The 19929-nt window shown below is 42.1% G+C and overlaps 1 protein-coding gene across 6 annotated transcripts in view; it reads left to right on the forward strand.

Annotated features, from left to right (window-relative positions):
- The window catches only part of LOC136695523 (intermembrane lipid transfer protein VPS13B-like), a 175053-nt gene extending 156720 nt beyond the window's left edge, over positions 1–18333 (forward strand). For all 6 annotated transcript variants that reach the window (XM_066669991.1, XM_066669683.1, XM_066669758.1 and 3 more), the window contains exons 44-62: positions 232–387; positions 702–965; positions 2254–2337; positions 2474–2649; positions 3569–3745; positions 4786–4993; positions 5504–5689; positions 6280–6426; positions 6528–6796; positions 7020–7147; positions 7811–8031; positions 8783–8901; positions 11368–12152; positions 12470–12646; positions 12887–13057; positions 13191–13367; positions 13928–14030; positions 14833–15082; positions 15178–18333. In XM_066669991.1, coding sequence (XP_066526088.1) covers positions 232–387; positions 702–965; positions 2254–2337; positions 2474–2649; positions 3569–3745; positions 4786–4993; positions 5504–5689; positions 6280–6426; positions 6528–6796; positions 7020–7147; positions 7811–8031; positions 8783–8901; positions 11368–12152; positions 12470–12646; positions 12887–13057; positions 13191–13367; positions 13928–14030; positions 14833–15082; positions 15178–15426 — 4047 coding nt within the window. In that variant the 3' untranslated portion in view covers positions 15427–18333. The remainder of the gene's footprint in view (positions 1–231; positions 388–701; positions 966–2253; positions 2338–2473; positions 2650–3568; positions 3746–4785; positions 4994–5503; positions 5690–6279; positions 6427–6527; positions 6797–7019; positions 7148–7810; positions 8032–8782; positions 8902–11367; positions 12153–12469; positions 12647–12886; positions 13058–13190; positions 13368–13927; positions 14031–14832; positions 15083–15177) is intronic.
- The last annotated feature ends 1596 nt before the right edge of the window (positions 18334–19929 follow it).

The raw sequence follows: 19929 nt of genomic DNA on the forward strand, positions 1-19929 counted from the left end.
ATTCAGTTTGTTCCATGTTCATTCATCTCAGATTTCTTGTTTATTCTTTTGTTTTCTCAGTGAAATTTTTCTTGGCCTTGCCTCCATTTAATACCCTGTTGTCTGGATATCTTCATTTTTCAAGCACTAGGCCCACTCTCATCCTTGCCTCAACTATTACAGTGTCTCAAAGAGGCTACAAAAGTCTTATATCTAAAGGTGTGTGTGTGTGTTTGTGTGTGCATGCCACAGCTGCTGCATATCTGCATTGACGGTTGGGGTAACTGGCGCTGGTCAGAGTCCTTCAGTATTGATAACGTGGGGACATTACTCAGAAGTATCCAGAGGAAGGGTCAGACTGCCTCACTCATCATTAAAGTCATACCACTCAATGGAGTGCAGAAACAGGTAGAGTACTCAGACATATAACACTTACCCACACCAATTTATATCAATGTACTGTTCAGTAAATAGCACATTACTGTTCCATGTACAAATGCTATTCGCTAACCTTTCTTAATCAAACTTTTGGACCTTTGTGTTTAATGGGCCACATAATGGCTTTAGTAGTAAATATATAAGCGGAAGATTAAAAAAAACAAGTTTTACCTGGTACGCACCTATAAGCATATTTCAGTTGTCTAATTTAAATCTGAATGTTAAGAAATGTCTAGATTTCTCTTTAATGCAAACTATGGTCATTTTCTCTTTGTCATTCTCAGATCATTATCTGTGGAAGGCAGGTTGTATGTAGTTACATGAGTGAGGGAATCGAGGTGCGTTTGACGCAGCACAGTATTGGGCTCGAAGATCAGCAGGAGGTGCGTGAATTGCAAGTCTCTTTGGAGCCAGAGAGCAAGCTGCCCTCGTATGTACTGGAGGATTTTGAAGTTACCACACTTTGTGTGCGTGTACGTGGAGATGGGGAATGGTCTCAAGATGTATGTCTCAAACACACAGATGAAAACAACAGCCATGTTCTACAGGTGAGTAAATAAGTATGAACCATGGGATTGTCGCAGAATTCCCTGCCTTTGTCTAAAACGCATTCAGATTTATTATGATAGCCATCAGATTTGGGGAGTATTGTTGTTCTACTGAAACTCTATTTTCCACTCACGCCACCTTAATGACATCTTACAACTTATCCACCAGGCTGGGCCCTTTAAAAAGAGTGTGACCTGCCAAATTTGGGGTCTGCTACTTGGGGCACATTCTCGGAATAAGAATCTTAAGTCTGGAGCCTCAGGAGGTGAAAGCTGTTTGGAGTTGTGCACCATCTAAATGAAAAGATTTGTCAGTTAAAAATAACTTGAAGCATAGTTTAACTGGACTTTGGGTATTGAATCTATTAAAACAGAACGCTATTTTCAACCCTTTTGTTTTCGATTTTGTGTGTGTGTGTGTGTGTGTGTGTGTGTATGTATCTCGAAAAACCCCCTCAGCACAGTCCCTCTTTATCATACAACATACATCGCTCACACATCTGTTAGGTTGGAATCGGAATCGTCCATCAAAAATGTACCCAGACCATCCCTATCCCGACTGCCATAAATCTGTAGCTGAGAAAGCAGCATCCTCAGTAAATAATGAGCGGAGGGTCATTTGAGATGCTGAAATGCTCTAATCATCTGGTGTTGCTCAGTGTTATTGAAGACAGAGCTGTAATCAATTCTGGTGAAATAATGTGATGTTTCCAGATGCCAGAGCAGGAAGTGGAGGAAAAATTCCACATTTCTTGTTTGGCTCTTATAGGCAAACTGGTGAGATCCAGCTGTGTAACAGTTGGAAGAATGGAGGTTTGCACAAGTTTTTTCAGGCAGTTCATTCAAGCTGGAGCACATATAATTGGCTAGGAATGATTTAATTCTGAGAAGTGTGGTTTCTTGAGCACTGGTATGATAATGGGTGCTTTCCAGAGGGTTGGTGCTGAGTGAGTGCTGATGGCCTCCAGAAAAAGTGAACAAAGAACATAAGAGAGTCCCATGACAGTCTTTAAGTAGTTTTGTTTGAATGCCATCTGTTCCTCAGGCCTTTATTTATTTTCTACCAGCTATGCCATTTCGAACACAGCTCCTGTTTTGATGCCTGAACTGACTAGCCAATCAGCGCACAGCAGATTTTACACTTCTGTGGTGCAACGAGGGATTGTTCGAGTTCACTGTTTCAAACACTTGCAGAATGGTGGATCCCCAAGATGCAAGTGCACTGTATAGTAAATGGATCACAGTTTTGGACACAACAAATGACATATACATATTCTTTTTACTACAGATTCCCTCCTCTGCAGGCTCCCTGGTGTCTCTGTGGTGCAACATAATAAATCTGGAACCCAACTCTAACATGCAGCAGAGAGTGGTCAGTATATAAATAACCATATTTTAAAATTGCTCTGTGTATGTGCACAGTATATTTTTTGTTAGACATGTTAATTCATTCTGATAACCAATTATTCCAACACTGTAATGTATACGGAATTCTGTGTTATCCTCAGATCGTGTTCAGTCCACTGTTTGTAATGCGGAGCCATCTGCCGGATGCTGTATTGGTGTATGTGGAGAAGCGTAGTTTGGGGCAAAAGGAGAGCCAACTTATCCCTGGCCAGGGACAGGAGCAGACACTGTTCAGTGTGGATCCAGACATCACACACCATCTTACATTCCAGGCCAGGTACCTTACACACATGGAACCTATCTCACTTTTTCATTCAGCACTCTTCCTTCCTCACACCATATCTCTAAACCTAATCACGCCAGTGAGTTAAACCACTAAAACAGCTCTAACATAATAATCATTTTTTAGATGCGTCACAATTCTCAGACTTCTGTAGGCTCTGCATTTCATGACGTGCTGCTTTTTGTCTGCTGGGTTAATTTGGTGATTTGAGATTTAAAAGAAATTGATTTTTAAACTGTGGTGTTTCAGTTATCTCCATACTGGGCCACAGTGTAAAAAGCACCTAGGCATGCAGACTACTTCCACAAACATTCCAGCGTGGCACCGTGATAGGATGTCCAGTGCTGACAGTTACTCACTACTATACATTCCACAGTCAACTGTCAGTGGTGTTATAACAAAGGGTAAGCAATTGGGAACGACAGCAACAGAGTGAAAGGCCACATATAGTGATCAAAAGGTCGCCAACTCTCTGCAGAGTCAATCGCTACAGAATCGCTCCAAACTACATGTGGCCTTCAGATCATCTCATTATAACAGTGCATAGAGAGCTTCGTGGAATGGGTTTCCACAGCCAAGCAGCTACATCTAAGCCTTATATCACCAAGCACAATGCAAAACACAGGACTCTAGAGCAATGGAGATGTGTTCTCTGGAGTGACGAATCACATTCTCCGTCTCGCACTCCGATGAACTTGGTTAGTCTGAGTTTGGCAGTTGCCAGGAGAACGGTACTTATCTGACCTCAACGTGATAGAACACCTTTGGGATGAATTTGAGCTGAAAATGCAGGCGAGGCCCTTTGACAACAAAGTGGTCAAAAACTCCCATAAACATCAAGAAGAATTCCCTTCTCTTTTTTTAAAACAGATTCATGTATTTATGTGTGTGTGTGTTTTTTTTTTTATTACAGTGAGGAGAAAGATGTGTCCCGCTGTGCTGTGCCCATCTCCTCGGGTCTGATCAAGCAGATTGTTAATAAAGCTGGTCCAGAAGAGAGACAGAACCATAACAGCATACTAGAACACTTTTATGGTCCCAGGAATTCCAACCAGCCTCCTTGGCCCTACACTTACAGAGACACAGACAGGTACAGTACAGGTGCCTGCATGAACATTAATCTAGATTACCACATATACACTGCAGGGACCTGTTTAATACGTCACCACTAGGTCAGTGTCACTGCAGTGCCAGTAATAATCATAATGGCGTAACTATTTAGTGAGGTCTGGTCAACTTTCTGAAAATTTGATGTAAAAATCTTGCAAGAATCTAGAATCTGATGTATGTCTAAAGACCGTGTTCACATCATTTGGCTCCATATATTTCAGTGTTACGCATGAATGCAGTACACACATTGCACAAAATTAGCTTAATCTTAATCTGTAGACATTCTTAAAAGTCATTTTGGGCATATTATGAAAAAAAGGTCTATTTTTTAAATCTATTAACACATTAATATGGAACTACTAGTAACCCACAAACTAAGATAAAAAGCAATCCTGAAAACATGGATTCCTTTTGATATTGTGCTCCATATTGTGTACAGAGCAGGCACCTGAGAATTTCAGAATTTTATAACTTCAGGAAGCTCACTTGCTTCAGTACTAAGTGGACTGACTGCATAAGCACCATTTGGCACCTTCAAATGTTACATTGTTAGTTATATACACCATATTTTTTCAGTTTTGTAGACTGTATTTATATTGCATACAAGCTATTTCATTTTTCTTTAAATTAAATATATATTAAATATATTACATACATAACAGCTTTCCAAAAATTTGCAATGTTTAAAAATTTGGGGCAGCCGTGACTTAATGGTTAGAGACCAGGCTTGGTACCGAAAGGTCACCGGTTCAATCCCCAGGACCAGCAGGAACATCCCCGGCAAAAGTGCCCGTGGGCAAGGCACTGAACCTCCAAAACGCTCCACGGGCACTGGTGATGGCTGCCCGCCGCTCTGGGTGTGTTCACGCCCCCTATTGCACTAGTGTGTGTGTGTTCACTGCCACAGACGGGTTAAATGTGCAAGAAACATTTTGATGTATGTTATACAGTGACAAATAACTGTACATTTACATTTTAAATCCATATTATAGTGAATTACAGTGAACTTCATGTGTGCAGGTCAGTGATGGAGTCAGTAGCTCAGTGGGACAGTCCCATGCAGGTGCGTCTCTGTGCATGGAAGCCTAGTTTGAGCACTCTGCTGGTGGAGTTGCTGCCATGGGCTCTACTTTCCAATCATTCCCACTGGGACCTCTGGTTGTTTGAGGCAGAGAGCATCGTTTTGCAGATCCCTGCCGGCAAGACCATCATCCCCCCTAACTTCATGGTAACAATCTCCAACTTTCCAAACATTCAGATTCCATAGCGTAGTATCAATACGCTTTCTAAATCCAATCTTGCAGTGTTGTGTGTATTCATTTACTAATGAGTGTGAAAACTAAAGGCCAGCCCTAAATCTAATAGCGGGTGAACAATAAGCAAGCAGCAAAATTAATGTTTTTTTTTCCTCAGGGTTTATGTAAGTCAATCCTAATGTGAAGTCAGTCCATTAATCATAGGTCGCCAGGGTCTCCACTTTCTTCTTCCTTAACTGTAGTTCCTATTAAATCCACTATTTAGGTAGATGGGTACATAGGTAGAACCTCTGTGGGATAATACAACTGCTTGTTTATCCTTCTGAAAAGAATGTGTATTATTATGTTTGAAACTTCAATTATTTTAAATGTTATCCAGTATTAGTAGGTTTTAGTCAGGAGTTGACTAAAACTGGACACAATCAATCTCAGCTAGTACAGGAAGACGAGACGTTTTTACTTTAAGTTTGTGTTTGTTTTAGGGGGCATTTCAAATTGGACTCTACTGGGCACAAACAAATACCGTGCACAAGTCTGTAGCCATCCAGCTGCTGCATGAGGTGACCTCACCACGCTGGAGGGAGGTAGGAGGAGCCGAGGTACTCGGTCTGGATGAAGAAGGGTACATAGAAACTGCCATTACCATTGGAGCCCCACCCAGACAGAAGGTGTGTATGAGCACATATTCTGCACCTGTCAGTTAATTGGTACATGTACACCCCCACCAGGGTGTGATCCCGCCTTCTGCCCAGTGATTCCGAGTAGGCAGCTCAGCCCAGAGCTGGCCAACACTAACGTTATAAAACAGACTCTGAGGGTGAAGCGGAGGTGAAGCTGATGATTGGAGCAGCTTTATATTTGTATATATTTATATTAACCCAAGGCTGAAAGAACACCCACCTTGTCTGATTTTAAAAATAAATTTTGTGGGTGTGGGGGGGGGCATATTTTTCTCTCTGTTATTGTTTTTTGGCAGCACTGATATTTTAATTTGAACGATATACAAACCTTTTTAAACAAAACTGTATGTTGAATTGCAAATGAAACACAGTTGTTTTTAAAACCACTTGACACATTTAAACTTAATTCTACAAAGACGTTTTGTAGACACATGGTAATTCAGCTTTAGCAACACATTTCAGAAAAGTTTAAAAAATGTAAAGTTGTAAAAAATAATTGTAAAAAATGTATATAACAACAAGACCCTTATCATCTATAATCTGTTATTCACCATTTTGCTGTGTCCCTCCTCCCAAAGCTATGCCAGTTCTGTGTGTCCTCAACGGTGAGGTTTGGGATTCAGGTTTTGCAGATTGAGGACAAAACCATTCTGGTGAACAACACGGCCTATAACATTAATTACAGACCACTGCTATCTGAAAACAGACTTGGTACTGTTGACCAGGTACAACACACACACACACATCAAATACACTACATATGACACTCCATATGCTACCCTGTATTAATGAAGTTAATAACACCACACATTCTCTCTCTCCCTAGTTGTATACTCCACCTGACACAACTGTTTTCACACTGGGTCCTGTGGCAGCAAATGGTAGTCCATCTCACTGTGCAGTGCCATTCTGGGATGTGTTGAGAGAGGGCCCAACAACAGCTGTGGTCCCTCTGCCTCAGAAGTACATGCTATTCAGCTGTGTTGTTACACCCAAGCTGGAGGGAGAAGTGTGGAGCCTTCCCATCTCTGTGCGGTCAGACTTTCCGAGACAGAGTGTGTCTGTGCCCGTCGAGCAAAGTGCCCTGAACACCAAGTGGGTCTAACATTGAATATAAACATGTTTCAACTCTAACTTTCTATTGCTTTTCATCTTCTCATCTACTGTATAGTAAAATGTGGGTGTAATCCAGTTTTGGAAGGGGGGAAATATTGGCTTTCCTCTCTTTGTATTTTGTTCTTCTCCACCCTTGTCTTCCACCTCTTTCTTATCTCATTCAACACCTGAGTGTTAATTTTAAAAAGTGTTTGTGTTTTAGGGCCCTTGTTCTGACATACCAGGAGCACTTGGGTATTAGTTACATCTCTGTAAGTGAGGACCCTTGTCCTCGCATGCTCATTCATAACCGGTGTGTCAGAACCCTGCTACTGAAGGAAAACTTGAGAGGTGATGATCACATGAACACATACACACTTGCATTAATGCATGCTTTATACACGAATATAATGTATGCTGGACCCTGAAGGCTCTGTTTCAGTATCCTGTTCAGATCTCTTGTTCAAGGCATTGATTTAAGGGCTGTTGCTACATACAAATAAACCTTGAAAATATTAATTAATTTTATAAATCCTTTGACAGACGAAATCAACTGGGCCTTTGTTATATATATATATATATATATATATATATATATATATATATATATATATATATATATATATATATATATATATATATAATGAACATTTCTAGCTTTGTACCAAATCAGCACAAAAATAATGGAACTGATATTTAGAAAATGCTTTTAATGTAATAAAATATAAATTCTATGTAATATATAAACTATATATAATCTAAGTGCATTTATAGTTTGTGCATGTCAATACAAACATTTATTCAATAAATCCCCAAAGCAGAAACAGAGATTTCATACGCCACTTCCTACTTTTTTACATGTAGATTAGAGGTCCATACAATTAAGTGTTTTTTCCGGATGATGGCTTTAAAAGCAACACAAAGTCTTTGTTCTGTTTATGGTTTTATATAATAATGCTTCACATATTATGTCTGTATAACTGTGTGTGTGTGTGTGTCCGTCTGTTTATGAAGAGCCTGCAAGGACAGAGGTGTTCTGCAGAAAGCTACCTCCCCTGTCCTCTGTGCACCACGAGCTGTACTACCACACTTCCAGTTTCCCCGAATGCCGACAAAGAGAGACACAGCCCACACTGCTCCTTTGCTGTGCCCCTGACAGGCCTAGTAGCCCATCCTCTGAGCCCGTTGCTCCCAACTGGACAGATGCTTTTGATATTAACAACACAGGCACACAGGTGATATACAAAAAAGTCTGTGTATGAATTCATTACCGAACCAAAAAAAAGTTTACATTCAGGGCTGGACGATACGGCCAACATTTATATCACGATATATTTCTTAATTTTGGTCGAATACGATACACTTCAGATATTGATGTGAACAGTATAAAATCCACTGAAACATTTCCAAGAACAAACAAAAAACACAACATCACCATCAAACATAAACCTACTGGCTTTGTCAATGTTAATATTTTAAAACTAAATTTAAACTAAACTGCGCCGAACTGACGTAGCACCCTCTAATGACCGTCAGTCAGTGACAGATGCTGTAAATAATGTGTATTGAAATATTGAACAATTATAGTTATTGAAACATTTTATATTGTGATTGATATATATATATATATATATATATATATATATATTGATACTGAATTAGTGTCCAGCCCTACAGCCATTATGTTTAACACGTCTTACACCTTTTTGTGGGCTTACATCATATTACAAGTTTTATTTTTTCCCCGTTGATGGGGGTTTGAGTTTTCAACAGTGTTTCGGCCGATGAGGACAAGCTGCTTGGTGTCAGTGGTGTGGTGGTTAGAGAGGTTCCAGTGATGATATGTGCAGCATAGAAAACAGTGTTTCAATATTTTTGTTGAAATTTTCCCATAAATGTTTTGCTGTGCACCGAGACGTGAACAAAACTTGGAATCTCTGACATGTAAAAAAATGTTTTTATTTTGTGTGTGTGTGTGTTTTACAGGTGATATTCTTACCAGGTTTTGGCAGTGTATATGTTGACGTGACTCATCAGGGTGGCACCATCATTCTCACACTGGCACCAGAGAGCTGTTCTGGAGCTATCATCAGTGAACACAACAGGTGAATAAACACAACATACCACAGATCATCATCAACAATCATGATTTCTAAAGCTATGACCTCAGTGTTGCACCACAGACCTCCATACATAGGAAATAAAGGGGCCTTGTGCCTTCGTATTCAGCCCTCATTTCCTGTGATTTGTTGATTCTCTCAAAGCTTTATTTAATTGGCAAAAGCACAAAGATTTGCAATGTTTTCACTGAACAACTGATTGTATTTTTGTAAAGAGATTCATGCCTGCAACAAACCAAAATCAGAGTTATGACAGATATATTGTGTTCCATTATCATTCTTATAATAACACTGTTAAATCATTCAGGAACAGAGGATACTAATTGTTAATGTTTTCAAGTGAAATCTTGGTAGCCTTGTCGTCCTGATCCTCATTTGGAAAAGCACCGGCCTGAGGGGAGGTGCGGGAACAGGTGGTGTCCAGGGTGTGATGGATCAGTAGTAATTCTCTCTGCGCACTTCCTGGTTATGGAGCTGTGGCAGCTTAACACCAATGGTCTTTTCCGCAGACCTGATGATGCACCACCTATTGGAGCTGACTTGTTTTGTGCTTTTTGGTCAGAACTGGCCAGCCGGGCAGGGACCTGGACATATGGCCTTTAGATGGGACTGGATTAGTGGCTAGGCCTGAGCAGTAGAGGGTGCTGTTGCGACAACCTAGGCAGCAGCAAGGGGCGTAGAAGAGAAGCAGAGAAGTCCGGTACTGTTGGAAAAGCTGCATGAGGAGCAGAAGCAGTGAGCTGACACTGAAGCATCTGCTGCATGTAAGCCAGTGTGTAAGAGCAAGAACTGGAAAAGCAGCTTTGCTGGGACAGAAGTCCACAGAGGCAGATGTCCATGAAGGCAGGCACTGAGTAGTGGTGTGTGTCTCAGAAGTTGATTTAGGACTAGACTGGAGACTGTACTTGATTTCAGAACTGAAGTTCTTAGCTTTTTGCCTTGATTTGGGTATCTACTCAGGAACCAAGTCATGATCTGTGCTTAGAACAGGACTATGAACTGACAAAGACTTTGCACCGAGGGTTCATGTGAGAGAGAAGAAGACTTCCCGAAAGCAGAAACTGGTGAAGTCTTGCTGGGAGTAGGAGAATTTACTGCAATGACTACAGAAGAAAGCCATGTTGCTGAAGTACCAGCAAGCTTCATGGTTTCTGCAATGCTATCGGATACAGCGTAGAAAAACCTCTATTCTGTCACAGCTTACTGCTGCTTTCCATATGAAAACTGACTGCCAGTAATGTAATGTCCTCCAAATTCTTGTCAATCCCTTTGGGTGACTCCAACTATGGCATGTTGGAGATGCTTTTGCTCCAGCCATATTAGGTGAATGACTCTGTTACCTTGGGCAAGATGAGGAGGGACAGTGCAGGTGCCTGGTATGGATTGTAATTACAAGAAATCTGAAACGCAAAGAAAATATCCACTGCTTTTATCACAGGCAAAACACACACACAACCGGTATTACACAAAAGAAAATGGCTGACAATGCTGAGGCAGCATTTAGCACATTTTACCACAGAATTTAGTCACAAATCAGCCTTATTGAGAGCTGGGTCCACTTCCTATGAGCAAGCCAAAGGCATTGGTGGTGGGGAAAACCCCCTCGGTGCATGAGGAAGAACCCTTGGAAGGAACCAAGACTCGTAACCCATCCCCCTCAGGTTGAGACTGAAATGCACAACAAATAATAAATCAGCAGTTGTAGTGAGTTATAGATAATGCTGAAGGTCTAATACATTCATTCATTCATTGTCTGTAACCCTTATTCAGTTCAGGGTCACGGTGGTTCCGGAGCCTACTCGGAATCACTGGGTGCAAGGCGGGAACACACCCTGGAGGGGGCGCCAGTCCTTCACAGGGCAACACACCACACTCCTCACAGACAGTCACCCGGAGGAAACCCACACAGACACAGAGAGAACACACCACACTCCTTACAGACAGTCACCCGGAGGAAACCCACACAGACACAGAGAGAACACACCATACTCCTCAAACAGTCACCCGGAGGAAACCCACACAGACACAGAGAGAACACACCACACTCCTCAGACAGTCACCCGGAGGAAACCCACACAGACACAGAGAGAACACACCACACTCCTCACAGACAGTCACCTGGAAACCCACGGGAGCAGTACAGATGATCAGTGAACCTTGCGGGAGGTTTTAAAACTGTTTTCAAATATGGGCGAAAACAGTTCTTGCATGACCAAATAAATATGTCTTATAAACAACAAGATGGGGGAGCACCTGTAATTTCTCCATCACTTGACCACCATTCAATTACAGGTGTTGGACATAGCTAAAGCAATACAATGGGACAGGGACAGGCAAATAAATAGCTGAGGACAACATAAACACGGACACAAACTGAGTGTTGCTGTTTCTTCTTAAAGCAGAAAGTAACGTCATGTCTTTTGTGTGTGTCTGTGTGCTTATGTTTGACAGGATGTCCAGTCATCAGCTCATGTCCTTCCATGTACTGCTGAATGAAGTCAGCATGACCCTTTGTGATGACATCACTAGTCCAGCTGGTTCGGTGGAGCTGTTGCGTCTGACCGTGTCCAAACTCCTTTTGCTCTTGCCCCCTACTCAAGGTCACACAGCCTCCTCGTTCACCACCCAGATGCATGTGCTATGCGGCAGTCTGCAGGTGGACAACCAACTGTACAGCCGCTCGAGCTTCCACTTTTCTGTCCTGTTGTGTCAGGAGCAGAGGGCAGATGTAGACTGTTGGGTGGGAGATCACGACTCAGTGTTGAGCCACGAAGCTCTGGAAGACTTTCGGCAAACGTGCTTCTTGTGCGTAAAGCTGACGTTCTCTACCAAAGGACTTCATTTAGATCAGCTCAGTTTCAAAATCAAGCCAGCTCGCGTCTATTTAGAGGACACTTTTGTATACTATCTGAAAACGATCTTTCACACTTATATACCTGTTTCCACCCTGCGTACTGCTGCGGAGAGCGCTCTGTTCACAGAGTCTGCTCCACTGCTACCTGAGAAAGTGCACCAATCTATGCAGGCACTGGTCTGGCCAATTCAGATGCAGCGATTGCTAATTGAGCCTGTCAGTCTGCTTGTTAGTATCCATGCCTCTCTAAAACTCTACATCGCTTCTGACCATACACCACTCTTCTTCTCTGTGTTTGAGAGGGGACCGTTTTGCACTACCCCACGCCAACTTATCCATGCACTGACTATGCACTATGCTGCAGGAGCCCTCTTCAGAGCGGGTAAGTGAATCTCCCTCTCTCAATCCTCCTTTCTCTCTCTCTCTCTCTCTCTCTCTCTCACACACACACACACACACACACACACACACACACACACACACACATACACACACACTATTTAGAAATATAAACATTCAGATGCTTTGAGAATTGCCCCTTTCTCAAGCCACTTTTCATGCTGCTTTGCCCTGTATCACTTTATCATTTGATTTTTGAGGAGAACCCACAACAGTGATATTATTTTTAATGTGTAATGCTCACTTAATAACAGGCTGACTTGCTGGATTGTGTTTGATGGGTGTGTTTTGTTTCTGTAGGCTGGGTAGTGGGCTCGTTGGAGATCCTGGGTAGTCCTGCTAGTCTGGTACGCAGCATTGGAAATGGAGTGGCTGATTTTTTCCGGTTGCCTTATGAGGGACTGACACGTGGACCAGGTGCCTTCGTCAGTGGGGTGTCTCGTGGAACCAGCTCGTTTGTCAGACACATTTCCAAAGGTGAAATTGTTTAGACTGCTACAAACACCCTGCACCCATGACCCTTTATCTACCCTTATCTACACTTTTTATTTAGACCTGAAAACATGTGGATAACAGGGTGAGGACGATGTAACAAAAGATCATTTAACACCTGCTGTATTTGATTAATCAGATAATATTTTGTCATACCAATAACTAGTAGATGATCATCAGGGACATTTTAAAACCACATTGTTCTAAAATGTTCACCCTCTTTAGGCACACTGACCTCCATCACTAACTTAGCCACTAGTCTGGCTCGCAACATGGACCGCCTGTCTCTGGACGAGGAGCATTATACACGGCAGGAGGAATGGAGGAGGCAGCTCCCAGAGAGTCTAGGCCATGGTCTACGCCAGGGTCTCTCACGTCTGGGCATAAGCTTACTGGGTCAGATTCTACCTAAAACTAATGCACAGTGCCTCTTTTTGTGTGCCACTCTCACTTGAGTATATTAATGTACACTGCGCCTGTGCAGGCTTATATCTGTATCTTTGAATGTGTGTTCTCTGGATATATGTAGGAGCCATTGCAGGTATCGTGGACCAACCGATGCAAACATTTACAAGGCCATTAGAGACTCATAGCACGGCTGCCAGCACCGCCCGGGGCATCATCTCTGGAGTGGGCAAAGGCATCGTGGGAGTGTTCACCAAGCCAATCGGAGGAGCCGCTGAGCTTGTCTCTCAGACAGGATATGGTATAAACACTTCTAGTGGCTTGTTTTGAGGGTGACTGCTTTGTGTGTGTGTGTGCGCATGCATGCGTCTGCGTATATACACTCATTCGTGATAGTATTTCCTAACACTTTGATCACGTTAATATTTAAATTTCTCTAACAGCCTTCATTGTGTTTTGAATGGCAAAAACTATTGAGAAGATTGTGGAAATTACATACAATTTATCAAGATTGACTGCTCAAAATAATGACGCAGAATGGTATTGACATCATTTGAACAACCCTGATTTCCAGAAACATTATTGAGCTTTGCAAAATGTAAATAAAACAGAATGTGAAATGATGTGCAAATCATTAAAAAGCCAATGTTTAACTGACAACAAATTAGATTCATTTGCAACAGATCCGTGAAATGACTGGGTTTAAAAGTGTGTCCGGCAGCGAGGGGTTAATCACTCTGTGAAAGACTTAATAGGCAAATAGTGCAACAATTCAAGAATAATGTGTCTCAACTTCAAATAGATAAGGTGTAATAATTAAAGTGCGATCTTGTTGATGTGAATCTGTCTTTCATTTTACAGGTATCCTGCATGGTGCAGGACTCTGGCAATTACCAAAGCAGCTGTATCTGCCTAAAGAAGTCCATTCAGCAGATGCACCCAACAGTCATCTCAAATATATTTGGTAACGATCACACGTACAGTCAGAGGAACGGGACTAAGTCTGGTTTGGACGACTTAGATGTACTCAACATGTTCATAATGCAGTATTCACGTTACTGACTTATTTGACATTTTAATGTATCTGTTGTTCACCCATTGTCCTGTCATGATGTCCACTTATGATACAGGTGCAGTTCTACAACTATAAATGCAATTCTATTTGTTTAACATTTAACAAAATGTTCCACAATGCTCTATAAATTTTCTATGAGTGTTGGATACACTTTACGAATGTGCTGTATGTTGTGAAGTAGATTTCCTGTAAATACAGTTTATTTGTGCAGCACGTTTCACAGAAAAAAGTGCTTTACACAACACATTTCACAACATTCATTCATTGTCTGTGACTGCTTAGCCTACGCGGATTCACTGAGCGCAAGGCAGGAACACGCCCCATGTTCTCCAGTGGTCAGGAGCCCCACTGGACCACCACATAGCAGCGCATTGTAGATATTTTTGTTTGGTGACCCTTCATGGTTTAAAAACTCCAGCGGCACTGCTGTGTCTGATCCACTCTACACCAGCACAACACACACTAACACACCACCACCACGTCAGTGTCACTGCAGCACTGAGAATGATCCACCACCACATCACACCTGCTCTGTGGGGGTCATATGAGTTTACTGACTGTTGATGAACAGGCTGAAACAGGGCAAACAAAGCACATAGAACAAAGTGAATCTGAATGGTCAGAGAATGTAGAAAGAAAGAGGTGGTAGTAATGTTATGGTTGATCTGTCTATGTACAATGTGTGTTGTAGGAAGATGCTGCAGTCTTTGGGACGACCAGAGGTACACATGGCACTAGATGTGTGTATGGTGAGCAGCTCGGGTCAAGAGCACGCAGGCTGCCTGCTTCTTAGCGGCGAGGTGCTTTTCGTCGTGAGCGTGTGTGAAGACACACAGCAGCAGGCCTTCCCCATCACTGAGGTGCAGTGCCATCAGGATTCGCTCGAACCTGGAAAGCTCACACTTAGTTTAAATCAGCACAGAGTCACTGGTGACAGTGAGGTAACATTGTTTCTGTCGTACACAAGTACTCTAAATGATACAAACTAAATAAGCATTTACTTATGTTTTTCTCTCTCTCTCTCTCTCTCTCTCAGGTCGAGGGTGTTCGAGAGCGCTTATCTGAGCAGCAATACAGTCGCTTAGTAGACTATGTGACTCAAGTGTCTCAGTACCTCACTCCGTCTCCCTCCTACGTCCCTCAGCATCCTGTCCTCAGAGCAGCAGAGCCTCCACCCATCGTTACTAAAGAATACCAGTACTGCACAGACCCCGCCTACGCCCGAGTCTTCATATGCAGATTCAACATGGTGAAGAACAAGGCACTGCGCATAGGCTTCAACTGAGAATACTGAAAATGTATCGGCTGGTTCCATATGTATGAGCACAGAAGCTTTTCCCAGCCACATAAAGGCTGTTAGAGTAAATGCTGCTATTAACCACAGAATCACATTCATATAATAAAGGAGCGGCGGAAGTAGACACTTGTTCATGATGCGATATTGCACTGGAACCTAAAAAACTGGCCAAAAATATTAATAATTATATCTTTTTAAAATGTTTTCTAAGTGATGGTAACCCACAGAAAGCTCCTTAATGTCTTTATGAAGTATGTCCTTAAATCTGTTTGTTTTATAAAAGAGAATCTTTAAGAATGTTTTGGAAACCGTAAAAATTCTAATTTGGGTTTATCACTAAATGCTGGAAGCCCAACAAGATACAATCTTCGACTGACAGGAATAATTCAGAGTCTGTTCTGTGTGTGTGTGTGTGTGTGTGTGTGTGTGTGTGTGTTCACACCAGTGAGCCAAAATACCACAGATATAATAGATGTCCCCATAAACGTTCAGTCCACAATCTCCCAACAAAACACATGCATGGCACAGCCTTTATTGCTACTGTGCATCAGCAGCTTCTCTCCCTTCACGGTCGGTGTTTTCTCAGACCACCATCAGTAGGTTTTTTCACCACAGCTGATCGAGTGCCACACACAAGCCTTTCAATTTGGGGCAAAGTTTTTCCAAAGTTCCTCAGGTTTTCTTGCCATTTTACTACATCCATTATGTCAACTTTGATTTGAGTGTTCAGTAATAAATCCCAGACCTGGAGGTTATCAGGGTTATTATATTAATGTGTGATTATGCTGCAGACCCCTGGATGCGTGTCCTGTTTTGTACAGTGAAGAATGTTGAACAAATATAAGATATTGAGGGCTGTGTCAAATTATTGTCTATAAATGTATATAGTATCTATGTAAAGCTATGAACCTTTTTTCCCCTTATTTTGGGGGGTGGGGACAGTAAAATACAGATTTGTCTTTATATTTGTGCCAACTGCTGCTTACTCTCACTTAAAGGTTTAGTAAATTTAAGAAAGAAAGAAAAAACGCATTAAAATGTTTTGATTTATGAACATTTTTTAAAAACGAGCCTTTATTGTGGGAGAGTGTAGGAGCAACATCAGCAACTGTGTGTTAAGAGCTTCATGAATTAGGTTTCCATGGTGTATATACTATTCAGCCATAACATTAAAGCCACTTAGCATACAATGCATTTTGTAGTCCATCTGTTGGTCTGTAATGTTTGCTAGCTCCCTTTCACCCTGTCCTTTAAGGGTCATGATCCCCATAAGTCAGCCACTGATGCCCTGGCACCCATCATACATTCCAGCAAAGGTGTTCAGTGGGGTTGAGGTCAGGGATCCGTGCGGGAAAATGAAGTTCTTGTCTAAGCTTATCTTTCTGGACCTCGCTTTGTGCACTTTAACATATTTATGCTGCATCCTGAAAGGGCTTTCCCCAGTTGGACTGAGGAGTTTGGTGTGTTCTCCCTGTGTCTGCGTGGGTTTCCTCCGGGTGACTGTCTGTGAGGAGTTTGGTGTGTTCTCCCTGTGTCTGCGTGGGTTTCCTCCGGGTGACTGTCTGTGAGGAGTTTGGTGTGTTCTCCCTGTGTCTGCGTGGGTTTCCTCCAGGTGACCGTCTGTGAGGGGTTTAGTGTGTTCTCCCTGTGTCTGTGTGGGTTTCCTCCGTGTGACTGTCTGTGAGGAGTGTGGTGTGTTCTCCCTGTGTCTGCGTGGGTTTCCTCCGGGTGACTGTCTGTGAGGAGTGTGGTGTGTTCTCCCTGTGTCTGCGTGGGTTTCCTCCGGGTGACTGTCTGTGAGGAGTTTGGTGTGTTCTCCCTGTGTCTGCGTGGGTTTCCTCCGGGTGACCGTCTGTGAGGGGTTTAGTGTGTTCTCCCTGTGTCTGTGTGGGTTTCCTCCGTGTGACTGTCTGTGAGGACTGTGGTGTGTTCTCCCTGTGTCTGCGTGGGTTTCCTCCGGGTGACTGTCTGTGAGGAGTGTGGTGTGTTCTCCCTGTGTCTGCGTGGGTTTCCTCCGGGTGACTGACTGTGAGGAGTGTGGTGTGTTCTCCCTGTGTCTGCGTGGGTTTCCTCCGGGTGACTATCTGTGAGGAGTGTGGTGTGTTCTCTCTGTGTCTGCGTGGGTTTCCTCCGGGTGACTGTCTGTGAGGAATGTGGTGTGTTTTCCCTGTGTCTGTGTGGGTTTCCTCTGGGTGACTGTCTGTGAGCAGACCAAGGCCATCATCTCTCCACTCACAATATTTGCTGTTGTCACAGTGCATCCTGGCATCCACCAAATCCAGATTCCTCCAGTCACTGTAGAGAACACATCAGATTATTGATCATTAGCTTGTGTTGGTGGTAACTCCTAACACACTGCTACGACACTGGCATCGCTCCTACACGTTCCCATTCTTTAATCACCTCTGTGAACATATGCCCACCTTAAGATTGAGTTTTCATGTCAGATATCGGACATTTGCCCAAAGGTTGTATACACAATGTCATTTCTAAGTGCTCAGCAAACTTTGTTTCGATTTACAGCAAGGTGCTGACGAATGTGTCTGTGTTTATAAGATCAAAATTTAAGAGGTTTACATATCACCTGAAATGTAAAATGAAGTAAAAAGATTGATTTATATATTTGCATTAGCTATTCTTGCTTGTGGATATTTGTTTTAATGTATTTATAAGTTTACTTTTGTCAAATTTTCAGCAGTGTCCTTATATTTAAGCACAATGCCATAAGGTTCCTTAACTTTAATTCAATCCTGCCTTTTTAAATATGAACCAATATTTAATGGAAATTAAATAAAATAAATCATTTTAACTGTCAGCTCCATCAAATTCTTACTTTAAATGAACGATGCAGTGTCACCAGAGGTAAATAAACCCTGGGAATATGGGCCAAGGACGAGTCAGAGAAGGTCTGTTGAGTCGAGAGGAGAAATGTATGATTATCACATGCCCCTCAGACACATATTAAAAGTAATTATTATTTTCTGATGTTTGTTTACATCCCACTCCCTATATATTCGAATATCACTTAGTTTACTGCGACTGGACACTTGTCAGATCTCAGCTTTGGAAAAGCATAGGAGGATTTTACAAGCGCTTCTGTCTGAGTCTCCCTTTCTTCAGGGTGTGAGGACTGCAGAAAATCAAAAAGGAGACCCAGACGTAGACAGAGCTGGCCTTAGTTTTGAGATGTCTCACTCCAAGGCCACGGGTTGTAAACTTCTTCATATTGTCGTGGACAAAGGAACATCAAGATCTCTGGAGATGGACTTGAGACCTTGAGATTGTTGATATTTTTTTCACAATTTTGGTTCTCAAGTCTTCAGACAGTTCTCCTTTTTCTGTTCTCCATGCTTAGTGTGGCACACACACACAACACAGATAAAGTCAACTTTTCTCCTTTTTATCTGGTTTCAGGTGTGATTTGCAAGGAGAAAATCAAAATTTAGCTAAAAAAAAAACACAAAGGGAGAATTTGCCCTTGCCTTGGAGAATTTTTGGGTGGAATCTGTGACTTTCTCCGATCTTCTACAAACTCACCCCATGAGTAAAGGAGACTCAGACTTAGACAGAGCTGGTCTTACTTTCGAGATCTCTCACTCCAAAGCTGGGTTCTGATCACACTTCTAATGTTTGACACCAAACACCACATATTTTTCGCCTCAAACTCAGAAACAATGACTTCTATTGTCCAAAGTTTCTCTTTCTCTTAGAAGTTAAAGTTAGAAGTTAGAGAAGACTCGTTAGAAGTTATTGTTTCAGAGGCCGAGGCGAGGAAAGCTGTTGTTTGATGCCTCAGTCGTGGCGTTACACACAAACACAAGTCAGTTGAGTGACAGCATGTGGCTGCAGCAGTAAACGATGTTAAATCGGTTCATTAAACAGTCATCGTTCACAAACAATCTTCGAGATCTCTGAAAACGTTGTCGTCTTATTTGTCCGTGAGCTAGGTTTAGTGAGAGTAAAACAATACGACAAATAAAGTAGAATGTGATAAAGCAAACAAAGGAACATTAATTATTTTATAATATTCAGCATTTTTAAAAAGTTATTTTAAACAAGTGAGTGTTAATCTTCCTTAATTCTTCTTTCATCTTTGTTTTACTTGCAATTCTCTGTTTTACCACACGATGTCAGCAATTTCCTCTCTCTCTCTCTGTAAAGTTTGATGGATACGCATTGGTCAAACCTTTATTAAATATATTCTCATTTTTACAGAGTATTTCTGTGTAAATCATAAACATGTTCTTTACTGCCTTCTTCCTGTTCTTGTTTAACAAACACATCTGTAAACATCTGCTCCACTGAGATAACTAATGTATCGAATGTAAAATCCAGAGTCCGGACCCGTCCCGACCGAAGAAGAAGAAGGTGCTGAAGAAGAAGAGTAAAAGAGACGTAAGCCCCCTGCAGTGAATGTTGTAGTTGCAGGTGAAGGGGGGTCACTGTGGAGGTTTGTGTCTGACTTTGTGTAGTGTTTGTTTTTCAGTGTTT

This window comes from Hoplias malabaricus, chromosome 1 (assembly GCF_029633855.1).
Source record: "Hoplias malabaricus isolate fHopMal1 chromosome 1, fHopMal1.hap1, whole genome shotgun sequence".
Classification (NCBI taxonomy): domain Eukaryota; kingdom Metazoa; phylum Chordata; class Actinopteri; order Characiformes; family Erythrinidae; genus Hoplias; species Hoplias malabaricus.